The following is a 27863-nucleotide window of genomic DNA, read 5'->3' as shown; positions in this document are numbered from 1 at the left end:
CAATAGTTTCCCACTGAACACAAATTTTTCCCTGCATATTACTCTTCTTACTGTAAAACAAAGCAAAACAAAACACACGTGATGACACTTTTGAGAAGTTGATGGTATATAGTAATCGTTTCCTCTTTTTCTATACCAAAACAAGTCTCTTTTGTCTGATTAAAAATAACCTATTCTAGAAGAGTTTGCTGATTGGCCTTAACCGATCAGTGTGGCACCAGTTAGTGCCGTCCGCTAAACTCTCTGTGTTGAATGTGCTCTTCTCACTGACACTGTGTGAATAATGGTGACTCTGTAAGGCCGATGATAAGGAGTTATTAGTTACTAGCAGAGGTAAAAACAGTATCCAGTTGCTCTTCAATTGCAAGATGCTAAAGAAGCTGCCTAATAAGAAAAAAACCCAAACAAATCCATTTTAAAAGCTGAATGCACCGACTTGGCGATTTGGATGTGGTGTGGACCTGGTTACAGTGTCTTCTTTGTTTGCAACATTTTTCAAATATGTCTGTATTTTCTTGCTACAGATGGTCAAGGTCTTTAAAAGCTGGTACTATGTCTGGTTCGTCTTTGTGTGCCAAACCCCTCATACGCTGCCTGGCACATTGTTGGTGCTCAGTAGTGTCTGCCAGGTGGGCTACTGACTGAATTTCCTGAGGGCAGGGCTTATGTGCTCCTACTAAGTGTGGTGCTTTGTGGGGAAACCTCCCGGCACCGTGGGAAGGGCCCTGGATGGACCACCCCAGCTAGTTCCCGGGGGCTGGGCGCTGGGAGGGACCAGTGTGTGGCCGTGGGGCAAAATGGTCCACTTCTTGAGCTCCTGTCGTTTATTTGCTCTGCGCCTCAGTTTACTCTTCTGTGCAAACAGCCTCTCTCTCTCTTTTAATTAGGTTATTAGGACGGTAAACAAGGCTTATTCTGTATATGGAATTCTGTGGAAGCAATGAAAGGATCTGGGAAAATACGGGCTTAGTTTAATTTTTGGCCTCAGACTCTGCAGTTGCAAGCAGGTGCGTTGGGTGCGTTTCTCACACACCAGGTCGCCCCATCTCGTCTGGGGACTGAAGGAGTGCTTCCTCTTTGGTCGTCATTTCAGACGTGTCACAGTCCGATAGTGTCAGGCCTGTCTGGATCCCCTTTGAAGGTCTGGCTGTGTGTGATTTTGCACCTGAAAAATCCATTGTAAATGTAGCGGGACAGGTAGAGAAAGCAGAGAGTAAATGAACCACAGGTACTTGAGGTATTTGGCTTGCCTGGGTGAGCGGTTGGGACAGGATGGTGTCTGTCAGCGTGGGGTGCCAGCCCCAAGCCCTGGGTCATCCTGACCCCCTCCCTCCTCTTACCTTCCTGTCCAGGGCACTGGGAACTCCCGTCGCCTTGCCTCTAGGCCACGTGGCTCTGAGCTTCCCTCCCCATCCTCTGCCATTGTCCCCCACCCAGGCTCGTGTACGCCTCCCGACTCCAGACTACCAAGGGCTTTGTCTTACTGAATCTCTACGGCTGCCCTCTGAGGTAGGTATTTCTTTCCATTTCCATTTTATGTGTGAGGAAGCTGAGTGCAGAGAGATGGGCCCGAGGCACACATCACCCGTGTTCCCTGGTTATGGGACAAGTCTTGGGTTACAGGGTAGGATTCAAAGCAAGGTGGTGTGTCCCCAGGGATGGGAGGCTGCTCACCTATAGCAGGACCCACTGCCCCCCAGCCAGGAGGGCGCTGCAGGGCAGTGGAGGAGGACTGGCCGGAAGGGGGCTGATGGGAGGGATCTCGTAAGTCATGGTGACCTGACTTCCCACAGGCTGAGTTCCAGGGATGGGGACCGGAGGGAAAATGGAAGTTCCTCTGGCCGGGATGCTCACCTGACACTAACTACGTGATGATGTCATTAGCCTGCTGCTGGGCTGACTCCACACCCACACCCGTAGGCAATGAGCATTATTGTCCGTGTCACTATACAAAGGGCTCCACCCAGCGCTCCGCCCTGAGGTGCAGGTGGGGACAGAGGCGGGCTTGCTGCACTGCAGACTGCCCCAGAGGCAGATGTGATGCCAGCACTGACCTGCCACCGTGAGAGTGAATCTTGGTTCTTGGTATAAACCCTTTTACCCCTAACCTTCTCACCGAATCCAGAGTGAACTTGCCCCTGGGCAATGCCCCTCAGGCGGTTCAGGAACTCAGCCTAAGTGACATCTTTCCTGTGAAAGCCTCCCCACTGCCCCTCTGGGCTGGGGTCTGATCCGACCTGTGCAGAGAGCCTTGGAGACGGCCTGATGCGCGCCTCTGGCCTTCAAAGGCATTCTGTTCAGAATACTGTACCTGAGAGCTTTCTGGAAGTATCCATACCAGTTGCTTTGTTTTTGTCAAATGGCTTCAAAAAAATTCGTGATTCTAAAAATACCTTGCAGTCTAACAGCCAGGAAGAGAAAGTGCTTCCTTTGTACTCAAACGAGGAGCTCTTTGGGGGCAGATGGAGTCTTACGGCATCTTGCCCCAAATTTTATTTCCCATGGTATACTTTTGACTGTTTCTAATTTCTAGTTTCCTGACCTGGAATCTGTGAGATACACTTAATTTAGGTCCTAGACCAAAGACAGGGTTTACTCTTGGGATAAGGACCTATTCATGGGCAAACGAATGACCATTAGAGGAAAAATGAACGACTGTATTTTGAGCATGCCTCCAGACGGGAATAGCGAGTTTTGCCCTGCTGTGCTGCCTCAGTCATAAGTAGATTTAGCAGAATTGCAAACTGAATTGCTATTTTCTGTGGACTAGGTTAAATTAAATTTCTTTTGTGCAACAAAATCAAGGGTTTAAAAGTTGGAGAACGAGCAAAGCAAAACGGGATTTTACAGTCTGATATTTTCTCTTTCAATTACAAAGCCCGTGGGTTGAGACATGCTCGGGAAAAGCAGCACAGGTCCAGGAGCCAGAAAGCGTGGTAGGAAAAGCAGTGATGTTTTTATTACTTTAGCATGAGCTGTAAGTTTACACATTGCAAGGAAAAAATGACCTAAAGCAGGTGGGTTAGTTCTTGTAGGAAAGATCCTGTTTCTCACAGGTGAAGTGCATGTGCATGGGCGTGTGGGAGCCCAGGTGGAAGTGAGTGGAGGGCACATGGAGACGTGTAAGAAGGGATGTAATCCTTACTAGCTACTACGTTCACGCCACAGACTACCGGGAGCTTTTGCTTACTGAATCTCTACGGCTGCCCTCTGAGGTAGGTATTTCTTTCCATTTCCATTTTATGTGTGAGGAAGCTGAGTGCAGAGAGATGGGCCCGAGGCACACATCACCCGTGTTCCCTGGTTATGGGACAAGTCTTGGGTTACAGGGTAGGATTCAAAGCAAGGTGGTGTGTCTTCAAAATCGTCTCCTCATTTCACCGCTTCACACTACCTTTGAAAACACCCACATTGTACTGCCAGGAGTCAAGGAACAAGGAAACACGACCACAGGAGTTTCTTAAACAAAAGGGTATGACTGTCTTTAGTTTCTTAAACCTGACAAGGCCAGAGATAACTGGTTAGGGATGACAAAACATAGCTGTTCTCAGGTACATTCCATTCTGCTAAAAAAAAAAGTTCAACCGAGTAAATTCAAAGGTCTAAATGGCTTTCTTAAGTGAATCATGTATGGAGCAGCATCCATCTAGCAAGTAGAGACATCCTCCAAAGGGCTGCAGAAAGCGAAGGGTTTTCAAGGCAGGACAAGGACCTGAGGTCACCCTCCTCAGTGGGGGCTGAGGGTGCACGTGACAGCACCTCACTGACGCCGACCGGAAAATCCCTGCCCTGCAGTTGGGTGAGGCTGTTGGCTCCGGTTTGCTGACTGGGCCCAGCAGGGGGATCCCATGTTGGGTCTCTGGTTCGCTAACCGTTCTTCATCATTGTTTTCTATTTTATTATAAAACAGTTTAAGAATGCTGACTTTATGAAAGGCTTACTGGTAAGCTAGCACCTATGGTCAGATTTATTTTTCTAAGACTCAGGCCTGTGGCAAAGGCTTATTTCATATTTTAGCCAATAAAAGGGGTGAACAAATTATGGAAAAGGAATAATTTGTTTAATATGACCCTAGTTTTGTACTTTTAAAAAAGCACTCTCCCAGTCTATTAAGATCTTGAGATTGGCTCAAACTCCCATTCTGTGAATCGAAGTCCAATGTTCTCAAAATTTCCTTCAATTCCTGAGACTCTGGGCCACACCTGGGTCTACGCTTCTGTGTCCTCCAGCAGCGAGTGACCTGATACCCACAGCACGTCACTCTTCTGTGTTCACTCTGATTCACATGGAAAATTCAGCTATTCCCTCTAATTTCCACAAACAAATCGCACGTGTCAGCGTTTGGCAGCCTTTCCTACTGGTTGATGGAGATGGAGGCGTTTACATAAGAGAAATGCAAATAATTTCAAGTTGTATCTGTATTTCATCAATTTTAACACATGCAACTTTTCACATTTTAGTATCTCTGAAATGAGAACAAGCCTTGCGCTGGAGTCTGGTTTAGTTAGCAGCGTCATTTTGTTTTGCATGTGGAAATCCAATTGTCCCAGCACCATTTGTCAAAAAGACTTTTTTCTTTTCTATCAAAAGGACTTTGTGAAAAAATTGGCCATAGATAGCAGGGTTTGTTTCTGAACTCCAGCTCTGTTCCACTGATTTACATGTTTATCCTTATGTCCATATCTGTGTGATAACTGTAGCTTATATTAAGAGTTAAGATTAGGACATGAAAGTGCTCCAACTTTGTTTTTCAAAAATTTCTGGCTATTCTGTTTCTTTGGATTTCCATATATATTTTAGGGATATCTTACCAATTTATGCAAAAACGCCTGCTGGATTTGATGGAGATTGTGTTCAATCTACAGATCAATTTGGGGAGAACTGTCATCTGCATCTTAACAATATTGAGTCTTCTAATCAGTGAACATGGAATGTCTTTCCATTTATGTAGATTGTATTTCCCTCAGCAGTGTTTTTAAATTTTCAGTGTATGAGTCTTACACATCTTTTGTTAAAGTAATTCATAAATATTATTATTCTTATACTATGGTGAATGGAATTTATTTTTATTTTCAGACTGTTCATTCTCACATATAGAAATATTTATTTTCATGTATTAATCTTACGTTCTGTAACCTGCTGAACTTGTTAATTTTAATGGGTGTGTTGTACACATGTGTGTATTTCTTAGGGTCTCCTACATACAGAATCATGCTGTCTACAAATTAAGGTCAGTTTTACTTCCTTCCTAAGCTGGACACCTTTTCTTTCTTTTTATGGCAATAATACTGGCTAGAACCTCTGGTAGGAAGTGGAAGAGAAGTTGTAAGAGCTGACATTTACCATTGTTTTTTGCCATTAAGGATGATATTAGCTATAGGTTTTCATAGTTGTTGTTTATCACATTGAGGAAGTTCTCTTTCAAGTTTGTTGAGAGTTTTTAGTATGAAATGGATTTTCTCAAGTGCTTTTTCTGCATCTATTTGTGTGGTTTTTATCCTTTATTAATATGGTGTACTTAGATTAATTGATTTTAGAATATTAAGCCATCTTTGCATTTCTGGGTTGAACGCCACTTGATCAGAGTATATAATCCTTTGTATATGTTGCTGGATTCAGAATCAATGTGATTTTTAAAGATATCCTGATTTTGTAAGAAATGCAGAAACTAGTCAAGCAAGTGGTCTCTATAAAATATTGATGGTTTTAATGATATTCTTAAAAATTAGAAAATTCAAATGTCAGTATATCTTTCTTTTTTAGCATACATTAGGACCCCAAAAGATTCAAAACACTTCTACTGAGCATGAACTATGTTCCAATTAACAATGTAGAATGTTTTTTTTTGAACTATGCATTCTTTTGTATTATTTACATCATAAAATGTATTATTTTTACATCATAAAATATTTTATTCACCTGGATATGGGGAAGTCAGTTCAATTTTCTGAAAGTTTATTATCTGTTACTGGTATCTTTAGAGACCATTTTTTCATCTTATTTCATCACTTACAACTCATCTGAAAGACAAAAGCTCAAAGTTCAAACAATGCCATTTTAATATCTAGTTCTTGTTTTGAACAGTGAACATTACAGACTTATCTCCATATTCCTCCTTTTCTTTCAAAATTAGTTTGAAAAGGTCTCTCTCTTTTTTACAAGCCAGAAAGTGTCCTTTGTACAATGAAGACTCAAACTGAATCTTATCATCATGTCCTGGAACACTTCTCTGAAAGAATATGATGTCATTTCCTTCTTCATTGATATTATCAGGAGGACTCATTTCCTATACAGAGAAAAAAATTACTTGATTTTTTTAGGATATGAACAATTTCATATATTTGTTGTATAGTTGATATATTACTGCACAGAGCTAAGGAAATTTTTATTCTCAAAAATTAAGGAAAAAAAAACCCCTGAATATAGGCGCGCTGGTACCCTCTCCGTCTCCCTCTAGCTCCTGAACTCCTACATCCAGCCCACGCTGGCTTTTCTCCCCCTGGATGCACATTCAGGTCTCGTTGCTAGTTTCTCCCGATTTATTCAGCAGAGAGCTTCCTTCCCTCCTCTGCTGCTGAGTGTGGTCCTTACCTGCCCCAGACGAAGTAGAGACCCAGCAAAGACCACAGTTTTTTGGGCTAATCTCAGTTCCTGTTGTCTCCACTGCATTCGGCTAAAGGCACTGGAGCCTCCACTCACAGGCCGAGGTGGCTCTAGTCTGTGAGGCGGGTCTGAGACAGGCAGGAAGTGGCAGCAATCTCAGCTTCCTCCTTCCTTTAAGTGGAGTGAGCCTAGAGCTGGCATTTGTGTAAGGAAACCCACTGCTTCTTCCGGGGCTTGGTCCTGAGCTAGGTCCTGGGTTCACGTATAGCCCTGCTGTGGGCTCAGCAGCCTCGACTTCCCTGCCAAGCACCCCAGTTCACAGTAGCCCCGAATCCATTCTGAAAGCAGTCTATTGGCCAGGACCTGTCCTAGAAGGCCAAATGCTGATTCCTACATTTTTAAGCCACAGAATAGGGTTTTCTCAAGAATGGCTGGGCCACTTAAAACTGAATCCTACTGGTCACCTGACAGCCACTGCTTGCACCTTTCTGCATCATGCCTATGCTTCAGGATGACTTGGAAACGTGAGGAAGGTCCAAGACTCTTTCACGTTAATCCTGGAACCAGCAGAAACTTTGAAGTTAATTTTGATACCATGGTAGCAGAGTCTTGTCATCTTAACTACGAACTGACAGACCTTGAGACCCACAATAGCATTAACATCCTCCTAAAAGACCTTAAAGTATTTGAAGCAGGGGCACCTCCAAACCTCTCAATTATGGAATTTAGTCATAATTCCTGACCTCGGTCCTTTATCAACAAGTGTGAGTCCTGAATTGATGATGGCATAAGCTAGTCCCCCACTGGTCTGTATTTCTGCAGCTATGGAATTTAGGAAGATACCCTAAGCTGGGGGAGCCCATTTGGAACTAGGCTAAAATCTAAAGTATAAGGGACAAAATCTTCAAAAGCTCTAGGAATCCTAGAGGGAGATGAACCTGCTTGTTCAAACCTAGCGTGGACAGCGCTATCTGAAGGTGGGGGTGTGGAGGGGTAGGGGATCTCTCATCGTAGTTTGACGTCACATTTCACAGCAGAGGCAGGGAAATCCAGCGGCAGCAGCTTTCCTTGGTTTGGGGATGACTGTTCACAGCATCACAGGGAGGGGCACAAGGTGGACGTGGCTCCCAGCCGCTGTAGGGACCCCCAACCAGGACGCTTTGCCTGGGGGAACTGCAATGCCTCCAGGGCTTTACATCAGGAGGGGCTGGACCTGAGCCCAGGGAAGCCAAGCCTGCCCCAGAGCTGCTCTCCTGAGCCTCTCCCAGGTGCGTCGGCGAGTGTGAGGGAGCCCTGACCACCGTCGGGATGCATATGCAAGAAACGGTGACAGCAACCTTGAAACAAACCCCTCCTGCTGTCAGGAAGGTTCTTGTCCCAGGAAAACCAGGGGTGGCCATAAGCACTGGGACTTGGAGCCGGTGATCGGCTCAGACAGGTGGGCACACCCACCGCAGCCAGCTGTCTTCTTATGCAGTTTAGTCTTCGTTTACAATCACCACCGAGATCCTTATTAGTGTGGGAAAGGGATTAAAGAGCTTGAGCTAAACTGTCCTAGCCTCCCCTCAACATTCACTGAGTTCCTGCCAGAAGCATTTTCACTAGAAGCTAATGAAGCTTCCATGTCAGGCCTCTCATTCCCACAGTCTCTTCCAGGGCCTCTTCTCTCTCTTTTTTAAAAATTATTATTATTTTTATTTATTAAGGTTTCACATGAGTAACGCTGTCATTATTACATTCACCCATATTACCAAGTCCCCCCCATACACCCCATTGCAGTCACTGTCCATCAGCATAGCAAGATACCACAGAGTCACTACTTGTCTTCTCTGTGCTACACTGTCTTCCCCGTGACCCCCCCAACACACACACCATGTGTACCAATCACAGTACCCCTCAATCCCCTTCTCCCTCCCAGGGCCTCTTCTCTTATTCTAAATAAAGAGTCAACTTGATGCCTTTGGTAACTTTATATTCTCTTTAAAAAGGCTGCCCAAGTTCTACGAAGCTTCAGGCTTCCCTAAACCTGGAGCTACCCAGTTCCTACTACATGCCAACACTACTTGCATCTTCTTAACACTCTCTCTGTCTCTCTCAGTGGGAATCCATGTGTAGGCTGGGCTCATCCGAGTTTCTGACTGTCCCTGCAGCTGAATTCGTTCTCCTTTACTCCGCATGGCTTGAGCCTGGCCACCTCCTTCCTTTTGTCCTGCCTTCTGTTGCAAGTAAACCAGTTACTTTCACTGGGAGAAAAGCTTTCTGAGTCAATCTGTACTATAGTTAATGGTTGTTTATCTAATCAGAATGGAGAAAATTAAAAAAATGACACATAGGGATAAAAAGCCATGGCCAGACATGATTTACACCTGGATTGGAGACACATTGTACCGTTGCTTTTAAGCTAATCTTGTTAATCTTATTCACTTAAACTAACATAAAAATAATGTACAGCAACTTACAGCTGAAAGATGTAGCCAAGACTTAGGCTAACAAGCAAGAACAAAAAATTACAGAATAAATATTATCATCATACTTTACCAAGTGGAAGGTTTACAGAAGGACAATTAGCTTTCTTCCATATAGCAGGGCTTATTCTGTGAATCACATGCAGTTCTTAAACACATATGATAACTCGTGTGTTCTGTATTATTACTTAGCTACAGATTAATCATTTGGAAGACTGGGGCCATGTTGTGTCCCCCCCTCCTACGGCAGGCTCAGAGAAACCACGCGGTCACTCTAGCAGGTTAGGGGGCTTGACAATTCTTAGTCACACAATTATCTTGACAATTTTTACCACTCTTGGTTCTTGCTATTCTTGTTCTAGACAAGAAGTTAGACTGAGGCTATTTGGGTTTTCTAATTTTGCACGTAAATATGACTGAAACAAACTAAGGCTCAGTCCTACCTTAAAGGAAATCATCTTGTTCTTGCAGGAGAGAGTGGCTATTCTGTCGCACTTCACAGAGATGGTCACTGCCAGGCCTCTGGTGAGGCTGTCTTTGTACATATGTATGATGAATACGGTGTGCGGTGCATTCTCTGAAATCGACATTGATCAATGAGACGCTAGTTAGTTTGCGAGTCGGTATCTGTGGGAATCAGCCAAAAGGTGACCCTTAGCAGGCCCAGTGCCGATCCCACGTTCTGAGGTTCAGTGGCCAGCAGACGGCAGCTCACAGCTCACGTTCTTTGAAACACACTCCAACAAGTTCACAGCACAGACGCACCAACTTTTTGAGTCTTAGGTGTTTGGGGTTCTAAAAGAATTGCCTTTCAGTGCTAAATATAGTATTAAAAATCTACCTGCTGAGGTAAAAATTCAGTATTTTTCAAGTGTGCACATTTACTGTTTCAGCTGTGCCCAAACTATTTACCCGCTGTTAAGGCACTGTACATTTCTGGAGGAAGACAGACATTTGAAATGCTTGTGTATTTACCTTGAAGGCTGAAATGCCATCAGCAGTTTCAGCTATAGCCACCGGGTATTAAGACTCAGGCTGTGCAGAGATCCTCCACGTTCATGTGCAACCGTGAAGGGACAGGTGATCCACGTGTAGGCTCAGAGCAGCACAGCCCCCTAATGATATCTTTATCACATCAGTTTCTCACCTCGACTAAAAAATATGGGTACCCTACAAAGTTTCTTGTGAGACTTATTACTTCTCAACTGATTAGGCCTTTTATAGAAAAATGTAGGCAGTTGAGTGGAATGGGAAGTAGTCTGTCATTCTTAAGTTTGAAGATATATATGTAAGAAAAATACCTGTACAGTCAGAATCAGGCATATCTTCAAAGACAGGTTGATGTCCCTGGTTAATGAAGAGAACTTGATCGTTCAAATTTCGTATGATTGAGAGTTTAGGTTCAAGCTTGCCAAAGTAATCTGATTCCAGGTTTTCTACAAAGCACATTAAGTCTCATTAAAAAAGTAAGTTTTTTCCTCGATTTAGAAACAAGCACAGTATATGTTTCAGTTTTCAGTAACTATTAATCATGAGTCTCTGTTAGAGAAGCAGCTCCGAGAAGTCACAGTGCTTTCTGACGCACTCCCGAGGGCATACCGTTTCTCATGATCACTCAGGACCACTTAACCAATGAAATACTGCTCAGATAGCCTATTTTCTGACCACAGTCTCCTGTCCTTTCAGTTCGCCTACACTTTTCCTGAACTCATTTCTCCTAGAAAACTCCAAACCTGGCTGCTGGCAAAAAATCACGCAAATGTGCAGACGGGCGTTTCCGACACATTGGTTGTCAGCGTGTTTCTCCAGCTCAGCACCCAGCCCCTTCATCTGCAACGTCAGACCTCCGCTGTCCTCGGGCTCTCTGCGTCCTCACGTCTGCCTTCCCCTTCGCAGATGATTGCAGCTACTCCGCGCAGAAGCCTAACTGTGGCCCCAGCAGTTACTTCCCCTACCTGCTGTCCCAAGGTCACAGGGGAAAGGTGCCTGGCTGGTATCTGAGCCTGTATCTGTAAAGTTCCTGCTGAAACCTGGTTCACCAACCAACCCCCTCTTCACCAGCCCGGCAATTCTACTTCCTGGATTTTACCGTAAAGAAGCAATCAGTCAAACGTGTAGCTATTTCTCTACAAGAATGCTATGGGAGCGCCCTTTATAACAACAAACAGTTTAAATGTCCAACAATCGGGAACTGATTAAATAGGCTTTGCTATGCCCTTACAGTGGAATAGCATGGATTTATTACGTACGACTAATTATTCATTGCAGTGGAAGGATGCCCATGCTTATTAAACTAGAAAAAGCAGCCCGGGTATAGTATAATACATGTAGTGAAGGTATAGAAATACTACACCAGAATGACAGCAGTGACTGAGTTATTTTAATATCTACTTTTTCTTCACACTCTTCATTGTCTGAACTGCTTATATATAATATGTTATTTTTATAATCAGGAAAGCGTGACACTCCTTTCATCCTGAGTCACGGCTCCTCGGCACCCAAGTCCCGCTCTGCACGGAGACTTTTCTCCCCACCTTTTCATAGCCAAGCTTCTGGCAAGAATTGTATCATTTCCCCAATTCCCGTTTACTCTTCTTCTCTTTGCTGTCTGCCCCCATCTCCTTTTGCCATCAGACTGCTTCCTCTGGGACCACCAGGCTCCCACCCCTGAATGCAAGAGGCTCCTTCTGGCTCTCGGCTCCCAAGGCCACAGTCGGACTCGGGTCACCGCCCCGCGTCGGTGTCCTGATTCCGCGGCGTGTCCTCTTCTTTCTGGCTGCCGTGCTCCGCTCTGCATTCGCTTCTTTCCTCAGTGTTTAGTCCTTGGCTTTTACTTCCTCACTTCACACATTTCCTCTCATTTGTCTTTTTATTCCTATAGCTTCAGATGCCATTTCTATGCATAAGCCTCCTACATCTGCATGTCCAAACTTTCCTGCTGGACATTGCCTACTGGATGTTGGAACAAGTCCACTGGACATTGCCACTGGGTGTCCCGCAGACAAGGCGCAAAACTAAACTCATCACTGATCTTCTTTGCCCCGAACACCTCGTCATCCTGCTCTCCCTCTCGTGTTTCTAATTCACTGAACGGTACGAATTCGTAACTGAAGAAACAGGCACCCTGTCCTCGTCTCCATCTGCTGCCAACTCCGTCCCTAACCCGTGTCCTGTCGATTCTTCCAAGTATTCCTAAGATCCACTCAAAGCTCTTATTGGCACCCCACTGTGCCTACTTAATTCAAGTCACCATCATTTCTTAAGGGACTAAATAAACATGTCTGTCGCATTCCCCCTTTTCTGTCCCCACATCCATTCTTTATACTAAAGCCAGAGGAATTAAAGTGAAACGCAGGTACCCGGTCATGCTATCTCTGAATTGTAATGAGTCACGAGGCCACCCGGAGTGAAAACGGTTCTCTGCAGGTTTCCTTGCCGCTGGGGTGACCGTGTGGTTGAATTCTAGTTAATGGACTATGAGCAGAATTGAGGTGCGCAGCTTCCACGTAGAGCCTCCGAAAGGAACGGGACTGTCTGCCTCTTACTCTGAGCCCTTCCTTGCCAGCTAGGATTAGGACCCAGGATGTGGGATGGTGATTCTTTCAAGTACGGAATGAGTCCTGCAACCAGGGGGTGGTAGAAAACATGACAGCAGGAACCTGAAATCCCGTAACGCCGCGCTGCATCCAGACGTACTGGTCCTGACCTGCCTGCTTGCACTTGAATTCAAGAAATATTTTCTATCTTATTCAGTTACTGTATTTTTGGATCTCTTTGTTACAGCAAAGTAAACTGGATCCTAAATCTTACGTATTGTGCTTAGTGAGTCCCCATTACCCCAAAGATAAGGTCCAAATTCCGTATCTTGGAATAAGAAAACCTTCTCGATCTGCGCCCTCCTGACCATCCCCTCATGACCCCCACTCCCACTCTACTCCCACCCGGAACACTTAGTCCCTCAAGCAAGCCATGCTCTCCTTCGTATCTTGGCCTGTGCATCGTTCTTCTCTGCCCAGAACGCCTTCCCTTGGCTGACTCCTGTTCACTCTGCAAACCTGTCCCTCCTTCGAAGTGGCCTCCCGAATCTGCTGGACAGAACTAGGTACCCCTTCCTTCTCCCAGGCCATCCTGTGCGTTTGTGGCACTTAACACATACACTTCAGTCGCTTCCCTTACGTGCTATTTTCTCCCTGTAGAACTCTGTTCTGCTCACTGCTCACCTAATGCCTAACAGTGCCTGGGATACAGATGCCAATATTCACTGAATTAAATAAGTGGAGAGTAGGGCAACCTTTAAGACACATGAGGTATTACATCTCAATAAAGCTGGGGAAAAAAATGAAACACAAGGAATAGTATTTTTTTTTAAGTTGCTGTTTTCTATTTTTAGTCCAGTCAGGTTTACCTTAAGAATGGGGAAAGGGCTATTTTTAAGGAAAAGTGTGAGAAATTAATGACCTTTAATAACTGGACATTTGGTTGAGGATCATAGGCTAGGTATGGGTATGACCTCCCCGAATGCCCCAAGGAAGTGGGCAGAAGGCTTAGTGACTCAGCCTCAAGCCCTGCTTGCTCCACGTTCCTCATCTTTGCACCCTGGGGGCCTCCCACGCTTCTCCTGAAAGCATTTCTGGGGGTGTTGGATGAGATGATGACCTTGACTGGGGCAACCCCCAGGGTGGTACTGCCTTTTCTCCAGAGAGTCCAGGGCTTCTTAGGGGCTATGTAATGAGCAGAGTCTACTTTGTAGATTCTAAGAGCTGGAGAATTCCCTAAGGTGTAGAAACGCGTATTTTGTTAGCGGTTCTTGTACCCTTATTGCCATCTTTTTTCCAAGGCCCTGCAGTTTAGTCCACATTCCTTTGAGGGAAGGTCAGCTTCTCAAATAGATGAGTACCAGTTTCTCAGCTGAGAATGGTGATGTGGGTGTGTCTGTGGGATGCTTACTCAAGTAGCTACTTATTTTTTTAAAGAAAGAAAAATAAATTTATACTTTACCATCGTTTTCAGCTAAAGGGGAAAGAAAAGAAACAAAATATATTAAATTCTGTATTTCAATTCAGAATCTCCTCTCACCCTACCCTTTCATTACTCTCTTCTGCCACTCCATTATTTACCCCTGTCTTACTGTTGATGGCCTTTGTTCACCTCCATCAGAAATACTGTATAATCATCCAGAAGATCCCATAAAAATGAAACTCATTAGACTTTAGTGTTTTCAGCTAAGTTAGATATAAAACCTAAATCCAGCATTTATAAATCTAAATTAGTAGATAAAAAGAAATTTTATAAAGTGATATAATTACTCTTAAATTTATTGCTTCAATGGAAAGTCACCTAAGGCCTTTCTATGAAGCCAAACTGCCCCCACACAATTAATCATAAGAATCTAGTTTTATTTGTCAAGTATATTTACATAAAATGATATAATTCACTCACAGAACTCTAGATTTAAGGTATCTCTTATATAATTTGCCAATTTGCTTTGGGAAATAATTCCCTGAATGTACCCAATTTTGTGGGATTTTCTTGATGTGAGTGGGTTACTGTTTACTAAAGTATCAGGACATGTGGGACAAGGTGCTAGAGCCTTGGGTATATTATGGTTAATTCCTAGAGGTCCAATATTCTTTTTTCAGAGAAGAGTTCTTCACTATTACAGTGGAATCTGGTGACAAAAAGGAGTCACTTGACAGTTCACCTTACAACATCTTTTCCAGAAGAATACATTTATCTGAATAGTCCTATATTTGGCCTATGCTTTAGACTTACCTACAAAGTAAAGTGTGTTGTCAATGAATTTCATTTCTACAAAGCTGATGCAACTGTCGTCTGCTGGTCCAGCAGCCATCTCCATTCCTAAGGAAGCGAAGAGTTTCTTGTTAAAAGGTAGTGATCATTTCATTACATGAAAGGAATCTTACTACTCACTGCCTAGTACCACCAACATGTTCCAAAGTCAGTATGTTACCCAGTGTGCAGATGGACACAGGATGGGTAATAAATGCTACATGTCATCAGCCTATGAATATATACATTCAAATGTTCCCTTGCAAACCATCAGATATTTGACATCTAGAGAACATTTTCTCATTGAGCAATGTTATAATGGGTGAATAAGTGGTCCACTATTGAACTGAACTATTGCCCTAGTATTTTTGGGAAAAAATAAATATATTGTCAGTATAAATCTAGGATGTTAGAAACACACCTAATCCTGTCTTTTAAGCATGGATTCGTTCTACATCTGTCTTACAACTAATGGGTTCCCGTGTGTGAGAGACTGAAGGATTGTGACTCCACTGTTGAAGAGCTACAAGTGAGGCAAGGACAAAAATGGGGTTTCCCCTGGGAGTCGGGGCGCGGGCGGGAGAGGCTGACAGCCACTGACATCCAATGGCTCTCTTTCCACTTGAGTGGCATCAGCTTTAATCTGGAGGCTGGATTATACTATGCTTTTTACACAAGAATATATGTTTTCTTCCTGTTAAAAAATCAAATAATACAGGCCTAGAAAATGTTTAAAAATTCTTCTTTTGTCTCTTTTTCTCTGGCCCACCTCACTCTACCCTACTCCAATATGATAGGCATCTTTCCAGACCTTTATGGAGCAGGGATTTTAAATCTGGGAAATTTGTGAATTTGAATGGGGAAAAAAATTACATATTTAACTTCACCAACTAACTGAAATTTAGCATCTATTATAGTGTAGTGAACAAGCCACAGTATTATTGGAAGTAATAATAAATATACATATTTCCTATTATAATTGTTACAGAGATCTTGAAAAATGGTTTACACTCTTTACTACTTTGAAATATATGGAAGTTATAAGTCCCACAGTAGCTTTTGTTATTTACAAGAAGTTAATAAAGAAGCACGTATATAAAAATTTGTTTAAAAAATTTTAGATGCTATTTTAATATAATGGGCTTCCTTTATAATCTTAAGTATTTAATTCTATGCATGGAAAAGCAGTTTTCTGCGAAGGGGTCCACAGACTTCATCGGATTGCCCACGGGGGTTCCTGCCACAGAAAGGATGAAGAAGCCCTCGTCTAGAGGTCAGTGGTGCCTTGAGTCCCTGAGGGCTGTCAGGGTGGGGGCTCCAAGGAAGGCTGCTGGCTGCTGGGTCAGTTTCGTTAGTACACATGTGTGGGGGGTAAGTCTGTGCTCACAGGTACAGAGCTGACTCAGTTTTTTTCTGTCGTAGCCTGCTGAAGCCAAATGTATATGGGAGAGGAAGCAGTGAATTAAAATCCTGTTGAAAAAACTTAATACAAATTAAGCTAATCCTAACACTTTTTAGGTGGCTATTTAACAGTTTTATCCAGGTTCAGTTTTATCCTTTCACACATACAAATGTGAATAGTTTTTAAACTTACATAGATACATAGTACACAGCATATATTGGTGACATAATTACTAGGGTGGTTCTCTCTACAAACTTTAATATTACGTAATGCACACATGTTTTTTTAAAGTAATTCACCTGAAAAGTACTAAGGTAGTATGTCCAGGAATTGGGTGAAATTACTAGTGTTTACTAGACTGAATATTTAGCTGATACATGAATGGATTTAGAGGACACATTTACCTTAAAAAACAGTAATATTCCACCATATTTGAATTCATTCATCACTTAATCATTGAGCATCCACTACGCATCAGACACCAGGCTAGAAAGCTGACAGAACACACATGGATAAGGCTTAGTTCCTACTTCCGATCACTCAGTGCAGTGGTTGAGAGAGACATAAGCAATCACAAAACAGTCTGATGCGCGCTGCAGAGCGGGGTTTACAAGGGATCCCGTCTCTGCCTGGTGGGGTGCAGGTGGCTCAGAGGAAGCGACGATCATGCCACCTTGACCGAGGCAGGCCTGTCCAGGGCAGGGGAAGAGCGCTCCAGAGAGAGTGAATGTGAGCAAGAACCAGGAAGCACAAGGCTGAGGTGTCTGCAGCCTCATTTTTACCATAATTAATATTTTATAGGAAGAATGAATTTCTCAAGATTGCACATAGTTCCAATTAACTCTACTTAGGAATAAATACAGTAGTGTGAGGAGATACCCTTGAAGTGCACAAATCTATGACCAGTGTCGTCTTGCTTTCCTTCTTTTCTCAACCTGCTCAGCATTATTACTAACGTTTAGCAGTGTCTCCACACATTCTATCTTGGTGGTACTTTGACCTTTTTATTGTTTTCTTGCATCTAACTTTTTTTCCAACTTATTTGGAGGTTTATTACAAGCAGTAATAATTTCCTTCAGCACTTTGATAATACTGTTCTCGGATATAAAAATATTTAGAATTATAATAGTAGTGAATGTTAAGAAGTACTAGCCTGTGTATCTCAAGAACTTCTGAGATACTTAAATAGCCTCCCTTACATCATACTGACACAGAAGCAGCAGATGGTTCTACATGTATAAGAGACAATTCCATGTGACAATAGTGTTAACAGTTCACAGTCACGTGGCCTGCCAGCTTTGCATTTACATCATTCTAGAACTATTTAATTCGAAGGAATTCATGCCTATAAAGTGAGGCTATTATTATTATTATTTTTTTATTATCATTAATTTACAATTACATGAAGAACATTATGTTTACTAGGGTTCCCCCTTCACCAAGTCCCCCCCACAAGCCCCATTACAGAGGCTATTATTTTTATATTACATTAATTTGATTCTGCCTAGCACAATTCACATTAAATGCAGTTGCACAGTAGTTCAGTTTGATAAAAGGTTAGAAAGGACAGACATTATAAGAGCCTTGTTCAGATAGGCTAAAGAGTTGGAACTTTTTTTCTGAAAATATACTGACTTAATTTTAAGTAGGAGAAAGACAAGGTCAAATTTACATTTCAAAAAGCTCACTCTGGCAGCATTGTAGAGAATGGATTTAATGGGGCAAGAATGCAGGGTTCAGAAAAGAACCTCAGAAGCAATTTTAACAGTTACGGTAAGAGTTGATGAGGCTATAACCTAAGGTAGTGGCTGTGGGATGAAAGGGGGAGGATGGATTCAAAAGGCACTGAACTACTTTTGTACGATCCAGAATCCTACTTTTTTTAGCTGATTAGTTGTAGGTCAAATGGAAGAAGGAGGAACTGAGGATGACTTCAAAGTTTCTGGCTTGAGCAATTCGTTGAGTGGTTACCTCATTAACTAAGACAGGCTTGAGTGGGAAAAAATCAGTTCATTTTTGCAAATCTAGGTGTCACAGAAGTCAAGGGAGAAAGGAGCTTTGAGGGACTGCTTGAAATCAGGAGCTGCAGAGCCCATGATAAAGATACAGTCTTAAATGTGTTCAGTGAATGTGGCAATTAGGAAGTTTTGGTATCAACAGAACAGTTTGGGGAAAGTGGAGGAAGCAGAAAGCAGGTTGACAAAGGTCTAGGGAGACAATGGGATTGGGAAAAAGTAGACAATGAATACAAATGATTCTTTTAGAAAGTCTGGCTATAAAGTGAAGAGTAGGTGTTAGTTTTTGGTGATATATAGCTTCAAATTTCAGTTTCTGGCTCCAGATGCACAGTTCCAACCGTAAGATTTACTAATCAATCACTCCAGAACATGTCCAAATAACCTGTCCAAAACTGAAACCTGGGAGTCCTCCTCAATTCCTTTGTCTAACCCTTCCCCTATTTCATAGATACTGCCGATTGTAATTCAGAAATGTCTCTAGAATTTGGCACCTCCTCGCTATCTGCACCAGCACTGTTAACCCCGGCCCTGGTCACTTCTGGCAGCTTCTATTTTAATACCCCTCTAGTTGGTTTCCTTGCTACAAGACTCGACCCAGCTCCATACCACCGTGCGCGCGTTACTCTCCCTGCCAGGCCGGAACTTCCCTGCCTCCCGCCAAAGCATCTTCATCCTCTGTCCTCTAAGTTCCGGCTCAAACATTTCCTCTAGGAACACTTCCCTGACTCCTCCATTCCTACCTCATCCTTCTCTCCTTAGTGCCCCCTTCCCCTAGTTCCTGCTGCTCTAATAGCCCTTACCACAAATTAGGATTATTTTGATTACAAATAGGCCTTCCCAGCTTCAGTCTTGAGTTTCTTTAAGCCAATGAATTGTCCTTTCAACACCTGGAAAGAAGTCGGGTACAGCAGGAGCTTAATGAATGGTAAATGAATAAATGTTTGCTATAAGTTTTGTTACCATGACAACAGTATATAAAAGTACTGGTAGAATTTTTTTGTCTTGAAATTTTCATTGCATCTGAAAGGCAATGAAAAAGAGAAAGTGAGGCAAGTCTGAAAACACATTAAAATAATAGAATAATTTCTTGTAATGTTTTTTTCTAGTGGTTTATTTCATGTGAGTGTTTACTTTGAATTCTTTCTTACCACTCTTTGTGAGCTCTCAATATTTCTATGATTACAAGTTTTGTCCCCACTTTCATTCTTCCCCTAATTGCCCTCTTTTCCTTCCTCATCCATATTCCTTTGCTTTCTTAACTCTAGTCTATGATAATTATAGTTCCCGTTGGATTAAAATACTTTGAATATTTCATCTGAAATTCTAAAATTACTTAAGGTTTTGGAAAAGAGTCATAAACCACTTCAGAAGGATCCCCCCAGGAATATGCAGCAACAACTGGTTCTTTGAAACCAAAAAAGTTTTATTTACACAAGTGTTGGAAACCAGCCAGAGGCTTGTAAACAAAATGGTAAAAAACTGTGATGGAAATGGCCATGCTTTCTAATCTTGCCTGGGGCAAGTCATTTAATTCTGAGGGCCTCAATCTTTGGACTCCAGTATTCTGTAACTCCAGGTTCCAGTTAAAGCTGCAATGAGAGAACTATTTGTATGTGGCAAAAGCCCAAGTAACACTTCCTCATTATTCTGAAACAACACATACTGATTGAATACTTATTATATAACCAGCATCGGTAAGCCACTAAAAACATACTGTTAGATCAAAAGAAAAAATGCCTTGAATTTGTAAAGCAACCAGGATCACGTCTATCCTTGCCATGCATGGTTCCGATGCTGTGGAATGGGAATGGGATGGGACGAGGAAGCGTGTTGCATGACCCCCCCAGATCAGGGGGGGTGCCATCTCCATAGCAGGATCAGACCTAACGGATCACTGTCCTCCAGGGCACTGCCACGTTAGCCATGTACGCAGGTGGGTGTGCTGGAGGTGGGGCCAGAAGACAACTCAGGTAAACACTCCCCGAAACAGCAATAGAAATCTACGTAATCAACTGCTCAATACAGACTCAAAGCGAGAAGCCCAAATGGAATGGAGAACTGAATTTAACCTTAAAGGATGCCTAAGATTTGAATAGATAGAGAAGGGCATGGAAGAACATTTGTACGGTTGGTTAAATCAAAGTTGCGGTCGTGGCGCCATTTTTGGGCCGTAGGGGAACCGTCCTGCTGTCCCGCAGGGAACACGAGGTGGGGTGGGGCTGGGCTACGGAAGGTTTTGGAAGTAGAGGAATTTAAATGTGATCTCACAGGCAATGGGAAAGCAGGTTACTAAACTGACGAGTGCATGAAAAAGACTAGGAACAGACTATGAAACCATTTTAAGAGTTCATGTAGGAATTCACAATATTCGTGTATGGATGTTATGATCAAGCAAGATTTTAAAAGATATTTTGAAGGAAGATTTAGCAGAACTTGAAATAGCTGGATATAGGCAGAAAGAAAAGAGGTTAAGAGGGTTCTAATTGTTATTCATACCTGAAAACAGAGAGATCTTTATTCAGCCCTTTTCTCATTGTGAAGTAAAATTCCTGGGGATAATATGGTCCCACTGTAGCCCAGCCTAAGGGTGCCCACGCAGATTCATCAAGAATCCCCCTTTTGCAAATGTTGTGTTTGCTTTTAAAATAACTCAGAGTTGAGACTCCCTTTAAAGAGCAGCTTATTTATCACCCTAAAGCAGCAATTCACGAGGTCAGCACTATTTTCATAATAAGTCTAAGACCCAATTTGTCTTTTTCATTCTCATTCTCTCATGGGTGGCTACATTCTGGGTGACAGCGCTTAGACTGGATGTGGAGGCAGGTGAGAACGCAACTGTCTCCTAGGAAGCCAGACATTAAACAAATTTGTAAAAAATGAAAATCAGTGCCATTCTTCACAGTAGACTTTTTTGGGAACATACAGTCATCTATAATTAAAAATTATTTATGCTGACATATGATACGCTTACTGTCATTTAAAAATATATTACTAGATTACTATTTTTAAAGTCTCTCAGTTTTAATTCTAATGCAGTGAATGGCAGTAAAACAGTAAATGACCTTGAGGAACAAATATTCTCCAGGGTCCTCAATAACTTTTAGGACCATAAGAGGTCATGAGCCCAGAAATTCTGAGAACATTCGCTCTAAGGCGATCATCTTCAGTGCCGGCCAAAGCAGGGAGAGTTGTAGCCCGCCTTCGCCGCGCTCCCTGCGTTGTCACTGGGCGCGGATCACGGTGCCAGAGGACCCAGGTTCCTCTCGATCGCCTCTCGGGCCTATTCGTCTCCGTGCCCGGGCAGCACAGGAACAGCGACGGTGTTTCTTACCTGTGCTCAGGAGCTTCCGGTCTGGAGGCCGACGCCCTTTTCTCTCCCGGGGGCCGTGAGGACGGTAGAAGGCGGCCGCCAGGAACGGGAGAGCGGAGGAACCGGAGCGGGCGGCCCACCGGGTCCCGCGGCGTCCGGGGAGGAGGCGAAGCGCTCGCGGAACGAGGAAGCGGGCGGAGGGGAGGAGCCTGCTCGGCCCGCCTCCAGGCTGGGCCCCTTCCTAGGGCAGCGGAGCCCGAAGTAAAGGGTCCGGGGACGCGCAGACTTATTTTAGTGTAAAAGCACTGTTTTAATGAGATGATTTCTCCATAAAAGTTGGAAATCTGGCCCTTCCAAAGCTTGTACCTCGTTCAGAAGTATATTCAAGCTCTTTAGAAAAAGCGCCTGCTTGGTCAGTTAGAAGCATCTTTTCTCATGTAAATCTCTGTTTTGAGACTTTCTACTCACTGCAGCACGAGAGTGAATTATCAGCCCTATTAGAATATTTTTCTGTAACATAAGCATAGCACCTAAAATGTAACTTTTAAAAAGCAGAGTGTAAATGTCACAGCCATGAAAATAATTAGCAGAAACAAAGTTTCTCAGTTTTCTCTTAAATGTGGGCTAACCTGTATTAACCTAATAGCAAAGGAATTTATTTGCAAGTTGACTTTTTTTGCTTTTTTGCCGCTACAGAGACTATACGGAAACAGACGGATTCTGAAGTCAGGAAACACAATGCTTACATAAGCAGCTACTTGGATTTTTTTTTTCTGTCTGTCTGTTTTTAACTAGACAGCGTTTTCATTTGATAAGGTCATAAAACACCATGGCCACAGCAGTGATTGCAAAGGACTCTGTGGCAGCGTGGGCGGGGTGCTAGATGTGGTGGCTACTGCAAGAAAGAAACGGCACATTTAAGAAGTATTCGATAAGAATATACAAATGATTGGCATTGAAATACCAAGTGTTCATTCTCCAACTGGAGTGTCCAGTCAGGTCAGCTAACCGGTGACCAGAAGCAGAGCCCCGAACGAATGAGATTTAAATGGCCCAGTGCCAGTTATTTTTCTCCACTGCATAGGTGCAGAATGCACAATTGACTCGTATCTTAGTTCTAGGAACAAACTTTTTAAAATTTGATATACAGCAACCCAACTGGTCCATGTCCTGTTTACTTCATGAGGTTGTTCATGAAGATTAAAGGAGGTGATGACAGCCCTTTGGATATTTTAAGGCACTAGATATCTCTAACCCTTCATAACTTCTCACTTGTTCTTACTCATTTAGCTCATACAATGGAGATAAAAATTTTGAACATAAAATGTCCATCAGGTGGACAGTGACGGTAATGGGGTTTGTGGGGGGGCCTTGGTGATGGGGGGAGTCTAGTAAACATAATGTTCCTCATGTAATTGTAGATTAATACCAAAAAAAAGTCCATCATGGTCTTAATTTGATGCAAACAATTAGGTATTTAGGCGGAGTCATTTTTCTGGGATATATTTTAAGAACTAGACAACTGCGTATTCTGATATACAATGTGAAGGCTGGGAGAGGAATTAGATCAGCTTTTTCCCAGGCTTTTGGATTTAATGGGCCATTAAGAAAAATAACAACAATAATAAACAAACACTGTGTGGACAACTTCGTATTTTACGAAGACATAAAAAAACCTTAGAAATCTTTATATTTTTATTTAATGAAAGGACACTTTAACACCAAAAAGTCAGGAAGGACACAGTATCAGAGTAAAGGTCAACCCTTCCAAGTGAACGCGGTATGAAAACCCACGACCTGTCTCGTCGTTTTACCAGGGGTCGGGGAAGTGCGGCCGGCGGCTCAGACCTCAGGCGGTGCCGACCGCCCTCCCGAAGCAGGAGCGGCGGCAGCCATTAGCCTCGTCTCAGTGGGTGGCTTGCATTTCACAGTGGTAGCAAATCAAGTTCAACAAACTGAAGTACCTACTTTCTGGAAACTGACTTGAAAAATTGGCTTTTCCACAAGCAGCCACTAAACATACACACAGTGCTTAGAAATCTCCGTGACAACCAACGTTTAAACGAGCCAAAGGGAAAAGCCCATGTTGCCAGGTGATTCGCTAGGATGCCATTCTGCGCCGTGGAATTTACGGCGGGCGCTCCTGACCTTTGTTTTACGAGCGATAGGCTCTGGGTGCCCGTGTACCCCGACCGGGCGGGGGCCCGGGGCGCCTGTCTTTGAAACTGCAGGGCAAAGTCGGCAGCCGACGGCGCCCCGCGAGGCTGAGCTCCGGCCCGTGGGCCGGGCCTGGAAGCTGCCTGCGGACGCGCCGCGGAGAGGCCGCCGAAAGGCCGGTGCCACGGGAGGAGGCGGAGGGCGCCGGGCCCTGGGTCCCGGAGGCTCGCCGCTGGGCCGCGCCTTCCTTCAAACCGACCCTCCCGAGTCGGCGGAAGGCGCACCCGTGCGGGCCCCTGCACGGGTTCCTGGCGGCGGGAACACCCCGGCCGGGCCCCGGCGACTCCCCCTGCCCTGCCGGGAGAGCCCGGGCTCGGATGTCCCCTCCCCCACCCCCGCACACGTGCGCTCAGCGGAGATTCCCGTCTCACGACGACTGTCCGCTGAGGGGACGGGCGGGAGGCGCGCACGGCCCGTCACGTGATGCCCGCGCGGCCCGCTGGGAGCTCGCGTGCCTCCCGCCGCCCCAGCGGGTTCTGCGGCCTCGCACGCGCGGCGTCTCAGTTCCTGCGCCCCCGCTGACGAGAAGGTCCCGCGGCCGCGTGTAGCCTGGTCTCGGGGTGGGGCTGGAGGGAGGCGGCCCGTGAGGCGAGGAGCAGGCCCGGGGAGGCGGCGGGCGCCTGCCCTGAGGGGCTTTGGTGGGGCCGGAACAGGCATGGAGGAAAGAGCGGGCCGGGAAGTGAGGAGAATGGGGGCTGAAACGGCCCGGGGCGTCCCGAGTGGTGAGGAGAGGGAGGCTGCGTGAGGCCAAGTCGCTTAGTAGTGCGGCCACCGAAGCCTGCGCCTGCGCGGCCTGGGCCGCGGCGGGAGGCGGCGTTGGGCCGCGTCGAGGCCCGCTTCCGGGCCAGGCCTGGGCTCCCCTGCCACCCTGACAGGAAGGCTAATGTAGTTGTACAGAAACGGAGCGACCCGGTTCTGGAAGTTGCCCACCCATCCCGTGCCCTGCGCGAGGGCGAGGACAGGGCGCCGGGAGGCCCGGGCGGCGGTGCCGGCGGCACCACGCATTTGCCCTGCCCGGCCCCGTGGGCGCGGGTGTTCAGGCCCGGAGAGCAGGGCAGGCGCGGGCCTGAGGGCGAACGGGGGCCGTGCGCGCCGGGTCCTCCCTGGCCCTTGGCGGGGAAGTGAAGTCCGGCGCTGCCCTGCGGCGGGAGCCCCCGGGCCGGTGCGTCTTGGCCCTCGGCGGCCCGGTTCCGCTGTGTTCGAACTCGCCCAGCCCTCCGAGCCCTGCGTGCGAATGAGACGGAATCAGATGAACTGCAAGACCTGCTAGCGTTGGGGTTCAGTGAAGGTCAGGGGGGCCTCGAGCCCAGGCCGGCGCCGGGCAGACGTGCTCGGCCCCGGCGGCCCCCTGCGTCCGTGGGGTCGGAGCCGCCCGGGGAAGCGGCGGCGGGGCAAGTGGGGGGCGAGGGCCGGAGCTCAGGGCAGGAATCGGGGCCGCGCCGCCGAGGCCGCGTCCCCACTGGGCTTCGCTCTCGATTTCGCAGCTCTTGCCTCCGACGTGTGATGGCGGGTCACCTGGTTAAACCTGATGCCAGAAACTGCAAGAGGCCGAGAGACCTGGAGGTAATCTCTGCTCCTGGAGCCCTAATCTCTTATTGTATATTCCTCTCAAGTTTCTAACGTGTAAGAAAGTTCTTTTGATAAAAGGAATTAGATGGGTTCATATTCCCAGAGCCGGAATCGCCCCGGCAGGAACTCTGCTGATTCCCCGTTTTCCGACCAAGCGTGTAAAGGCCTCGAGGAAACGGGGGGAGAGTTCTTGGTGGTGATTTGTGATCAAAAGACCGAGGTGGATACAAGCTTTTGTCATAAATGGCACTCTAAGTATTTTGCTAAAAATACGTCGGGTGCTTCCGAACTGTAGGTGGAGAGCCCTGTATCTTGGCCTTCGCTGCTGCCCCCACCGATTAATCTGTTTATATTTGGGACGTTATTTGCTCCATTAAAGATTATGTTGCAAAGTTTTGTGAGCTCTTGGGTACCGTCTAAATGAAAGTTTTGCTGTATTGCTATGAAAATACCTACTGGTTCAAGACACAGGAAACGTTTTTGTCAGGGAATTAATACCATTTTCAAAGTCTAATGTAAAATCAAAAAAAATTTCATTTGTTGAGCAAGGTGCTTCTTGGACCTCAGAGTTTCCTTGATAATATAATTCCAAATGGCTAATTAGGATGCAAGAGCATATACTGTCTAGTATATTTGCTTTTTTCTCAAAGATGTTTTATTTGCCTTTTTTTTTTCCCAGAATGCATATGTCCTAATGATTTTGTTACTTATTTGCCTATTTTCTTTACTTTCTGCCATTAGCCTCAAATGCCAGATAGTCCACAACTGTCCTCTTTGGGGAAATCAGATTCCTCTTTCTCTGAAAGCTCTGGACTATTTTATAAAGATGAAGCCCTGGAGAAGGATTTGAATGGTGATGTATAAACTGCTAATATTTCTCTCTTTTTTTTTTTTTTTTTGAGAGGGCATCTTTCGTATTTATTGATCAAATGGTTGTTAACAATTAAATTCTGTATAGGGGACTCAATGAAAGTACTTATATTTCTATACATTAATTTTATAATCCAGAAAGTTTCTTGCAGTTCATAACTTACTTAGTGATTGTTTTTTTGAACAGATTTGAGCAAAGAAATTAATCTAATGTTGTCTACATATGCGAAGATCTTAAGGCAAGTACTTTTAGTATATGCTCTTGAATATTTGTCTTAGAAATAGAAGTTTCCTTCTGGAAACTCCATAATGGGAAGCTTAGTTCAGTGGCTGCAAAGGCTACCCAGAAGTCACAAATTGGAACTTTTTTAGTTTCTTAAAATTTCTCACTTTCTTATAATTATTAGATTATACCAACCAAAGATTAGTTGGTTATTTTGAAAGAATAACCCCAACTTTTCTACTCAACTACTCAACATCCATGGTCTTGCTATTTACCAGAGCTAATATGAGGCTGAATATATTTTGGTCTCTAATTAGATGATGTAACATTTAAAATTTTATGAAAATAAAAAACTCTTTGAGAAAAATGCCATTTGGTGAGGGTAGTGACAATAATAGACTGATATTGAAGATAAATGTGTTTATGAAATAGTTCAAATATTACCTTTGTGTAGTTGAAGGCTGGATTTAAATATCTTACTGGCCTGAGACTGTCATGTTTTATAAGGTGTTTTTTTAAACTACTGGTCAGTCATTGTATCTGAATAATGTCTTGTGTGGCTGTTAAAATAGTGTGCATAGTTTAATATTAGAATTATGTTTGAGATACGCATTCTGCTATCTCAGGAGACTGAGTAGTCAAAAATACTGTGGGACTAATTTACCTTTTACTGAACAGTATTTGTAATTTAATGAAGGTTTCTGATGCACAAAGCCATTTGTATAAAATAGGTAACAAATATAGCGTAATAAAGAACGTCACTGATAGTGTGTTTAGACATTATAATGATTTAGTTTGACATAAAACATTTTTTTCCTCATTAGTGAAAGAGCAGCAGTAGATGCATCTTACATTGTCGAGATAGATGGACTCTTCAAAGAAGCCAGTGCTATTGAAAACTTTCTAATACAAAAAAGAGAACTCCTCAGACAGAGGTTTACAGTGATTGCAAACACACTGCACAATTAAAATTGTGTACTTAAAATAAATTGAGAATTTAAGCCCTTTGTTGTAGTGAAAGAATGACATGCTATGAAAACTCTCTGATTGTTAAAAAAATGTGGATTTTAAATATTGAAGGGGAAACGGTGAATTTCTTTTCTAGATTTAAAAGGGGCTTTAAACCAGACATTGATATGATGTAACTTTTCTTTTGAGGGTCAAATTTTTGGCATATTTTATAAAAGTGTAAATTATTTAAATTATATATGGATTATTTTCTTTCTTTTTTTTTCTTAACTCTCCTAGCCTTTCTTAAACTTCTAAAAGAGGACTCAGTGAGTTAATTTGATAATGTTTAATACTGTCACACTTTTTCTTTTAGAATATTTTGTTTAAATAAAAGAGACACAGCTTTGGAGATAATTTTAAAATGTTTTTCATGGTCAGTATTACT

General features: G+C 44.0%; 2 protein-coding genes and 1 long non-coding RNA gene across 4 annotated transcripts; 2 read left to right on the top strand and 1 right to left on the bottom strand.

The window, feature by feature from the left end:
- The first annotated feature begins 1973 nt into the window (after nt 1-1973).
- Nucleotides 1974-22803, top strand: LOC140850039 (uncharacterized). Of its 2 annotated transcripts, none has more exons than XR_012132788.1 (5): nt 1974-2078; nt 3057-3215; nt 15298-15392; nt 16047-16131; nt 22285-22803. It is a non-coding gene; the product is annotated as an uncharacterized lncRNA (long non-coding RNA). The 2 variants fall into 2 exon arrangements; XR_012132787.1 differs by lacking the exon at nt 22285-22803 and adding an exon at nt 16281-16466.
- IL18 (interleukin 18) lies at nt 5685-21792 on the bottom strand. Its single transcript, XM_017667544.3, has 6 exons — nt 21610-21792; nt 14841-14927; nt 14067-14078; nt 10370-10504; nt 9512-9645; nt 5685-6286 (listed from the first exon to the last, which is right to left on the bottom strand). Exons 2-6 carry the CDS (start codon nt 14923-14925, stop codon nt 6065-6067), a joined length of 588 nt encoding a protein of 195 aa, XP_017523033.1. The 5' UTR covers nt 14926-14927; nt 21610-21792; the 3' UTR covers nt 5685-6064.
- A 908-nt stretch (nt 22804-23711) lies between the features above and the next one.
- TEX12 (testis expressed 12) lies at nt 23712-27672 on the top strand. Its single transcript, XM_036992761.2, has 5 exons — nt 23712-24334; nt 25290-25368; nt 26116-26227; nt 26432-26483; nt 27292-27672. The coding sequence occupies exons 1-5, from the start codon at nt 24123-24125 to the stop codon at nt 27434-27436; spliced, it is 600 nt and encodes a 199-aa protein (XP_036848656.1). The 5' UTR covers nt 23712-24122; the 3' UTR covers nt 27437-27672.
- Nucleotides 27673-27863: the final 191 nt, after the last annotated feature.

The sequence above is a fragment of the Manis javanica genome, chromosome 6 (assembly GCF_040802235.1).
Source record: "Manis javanica isolate MJ-LG chromosome 6, MJ_LKY, whole genome shotgun sequence".
Classification (NCBI taxonomy): Eukaryota; Metazoa; Chordata; class Mammalia; order Pholidota; family Manidae; genus Manis; species Manis javanica.
Note: the sequence above shows the minus strand (reverse complement) of the source record. Positions and strands in the feature narration are given on the sequence as shown.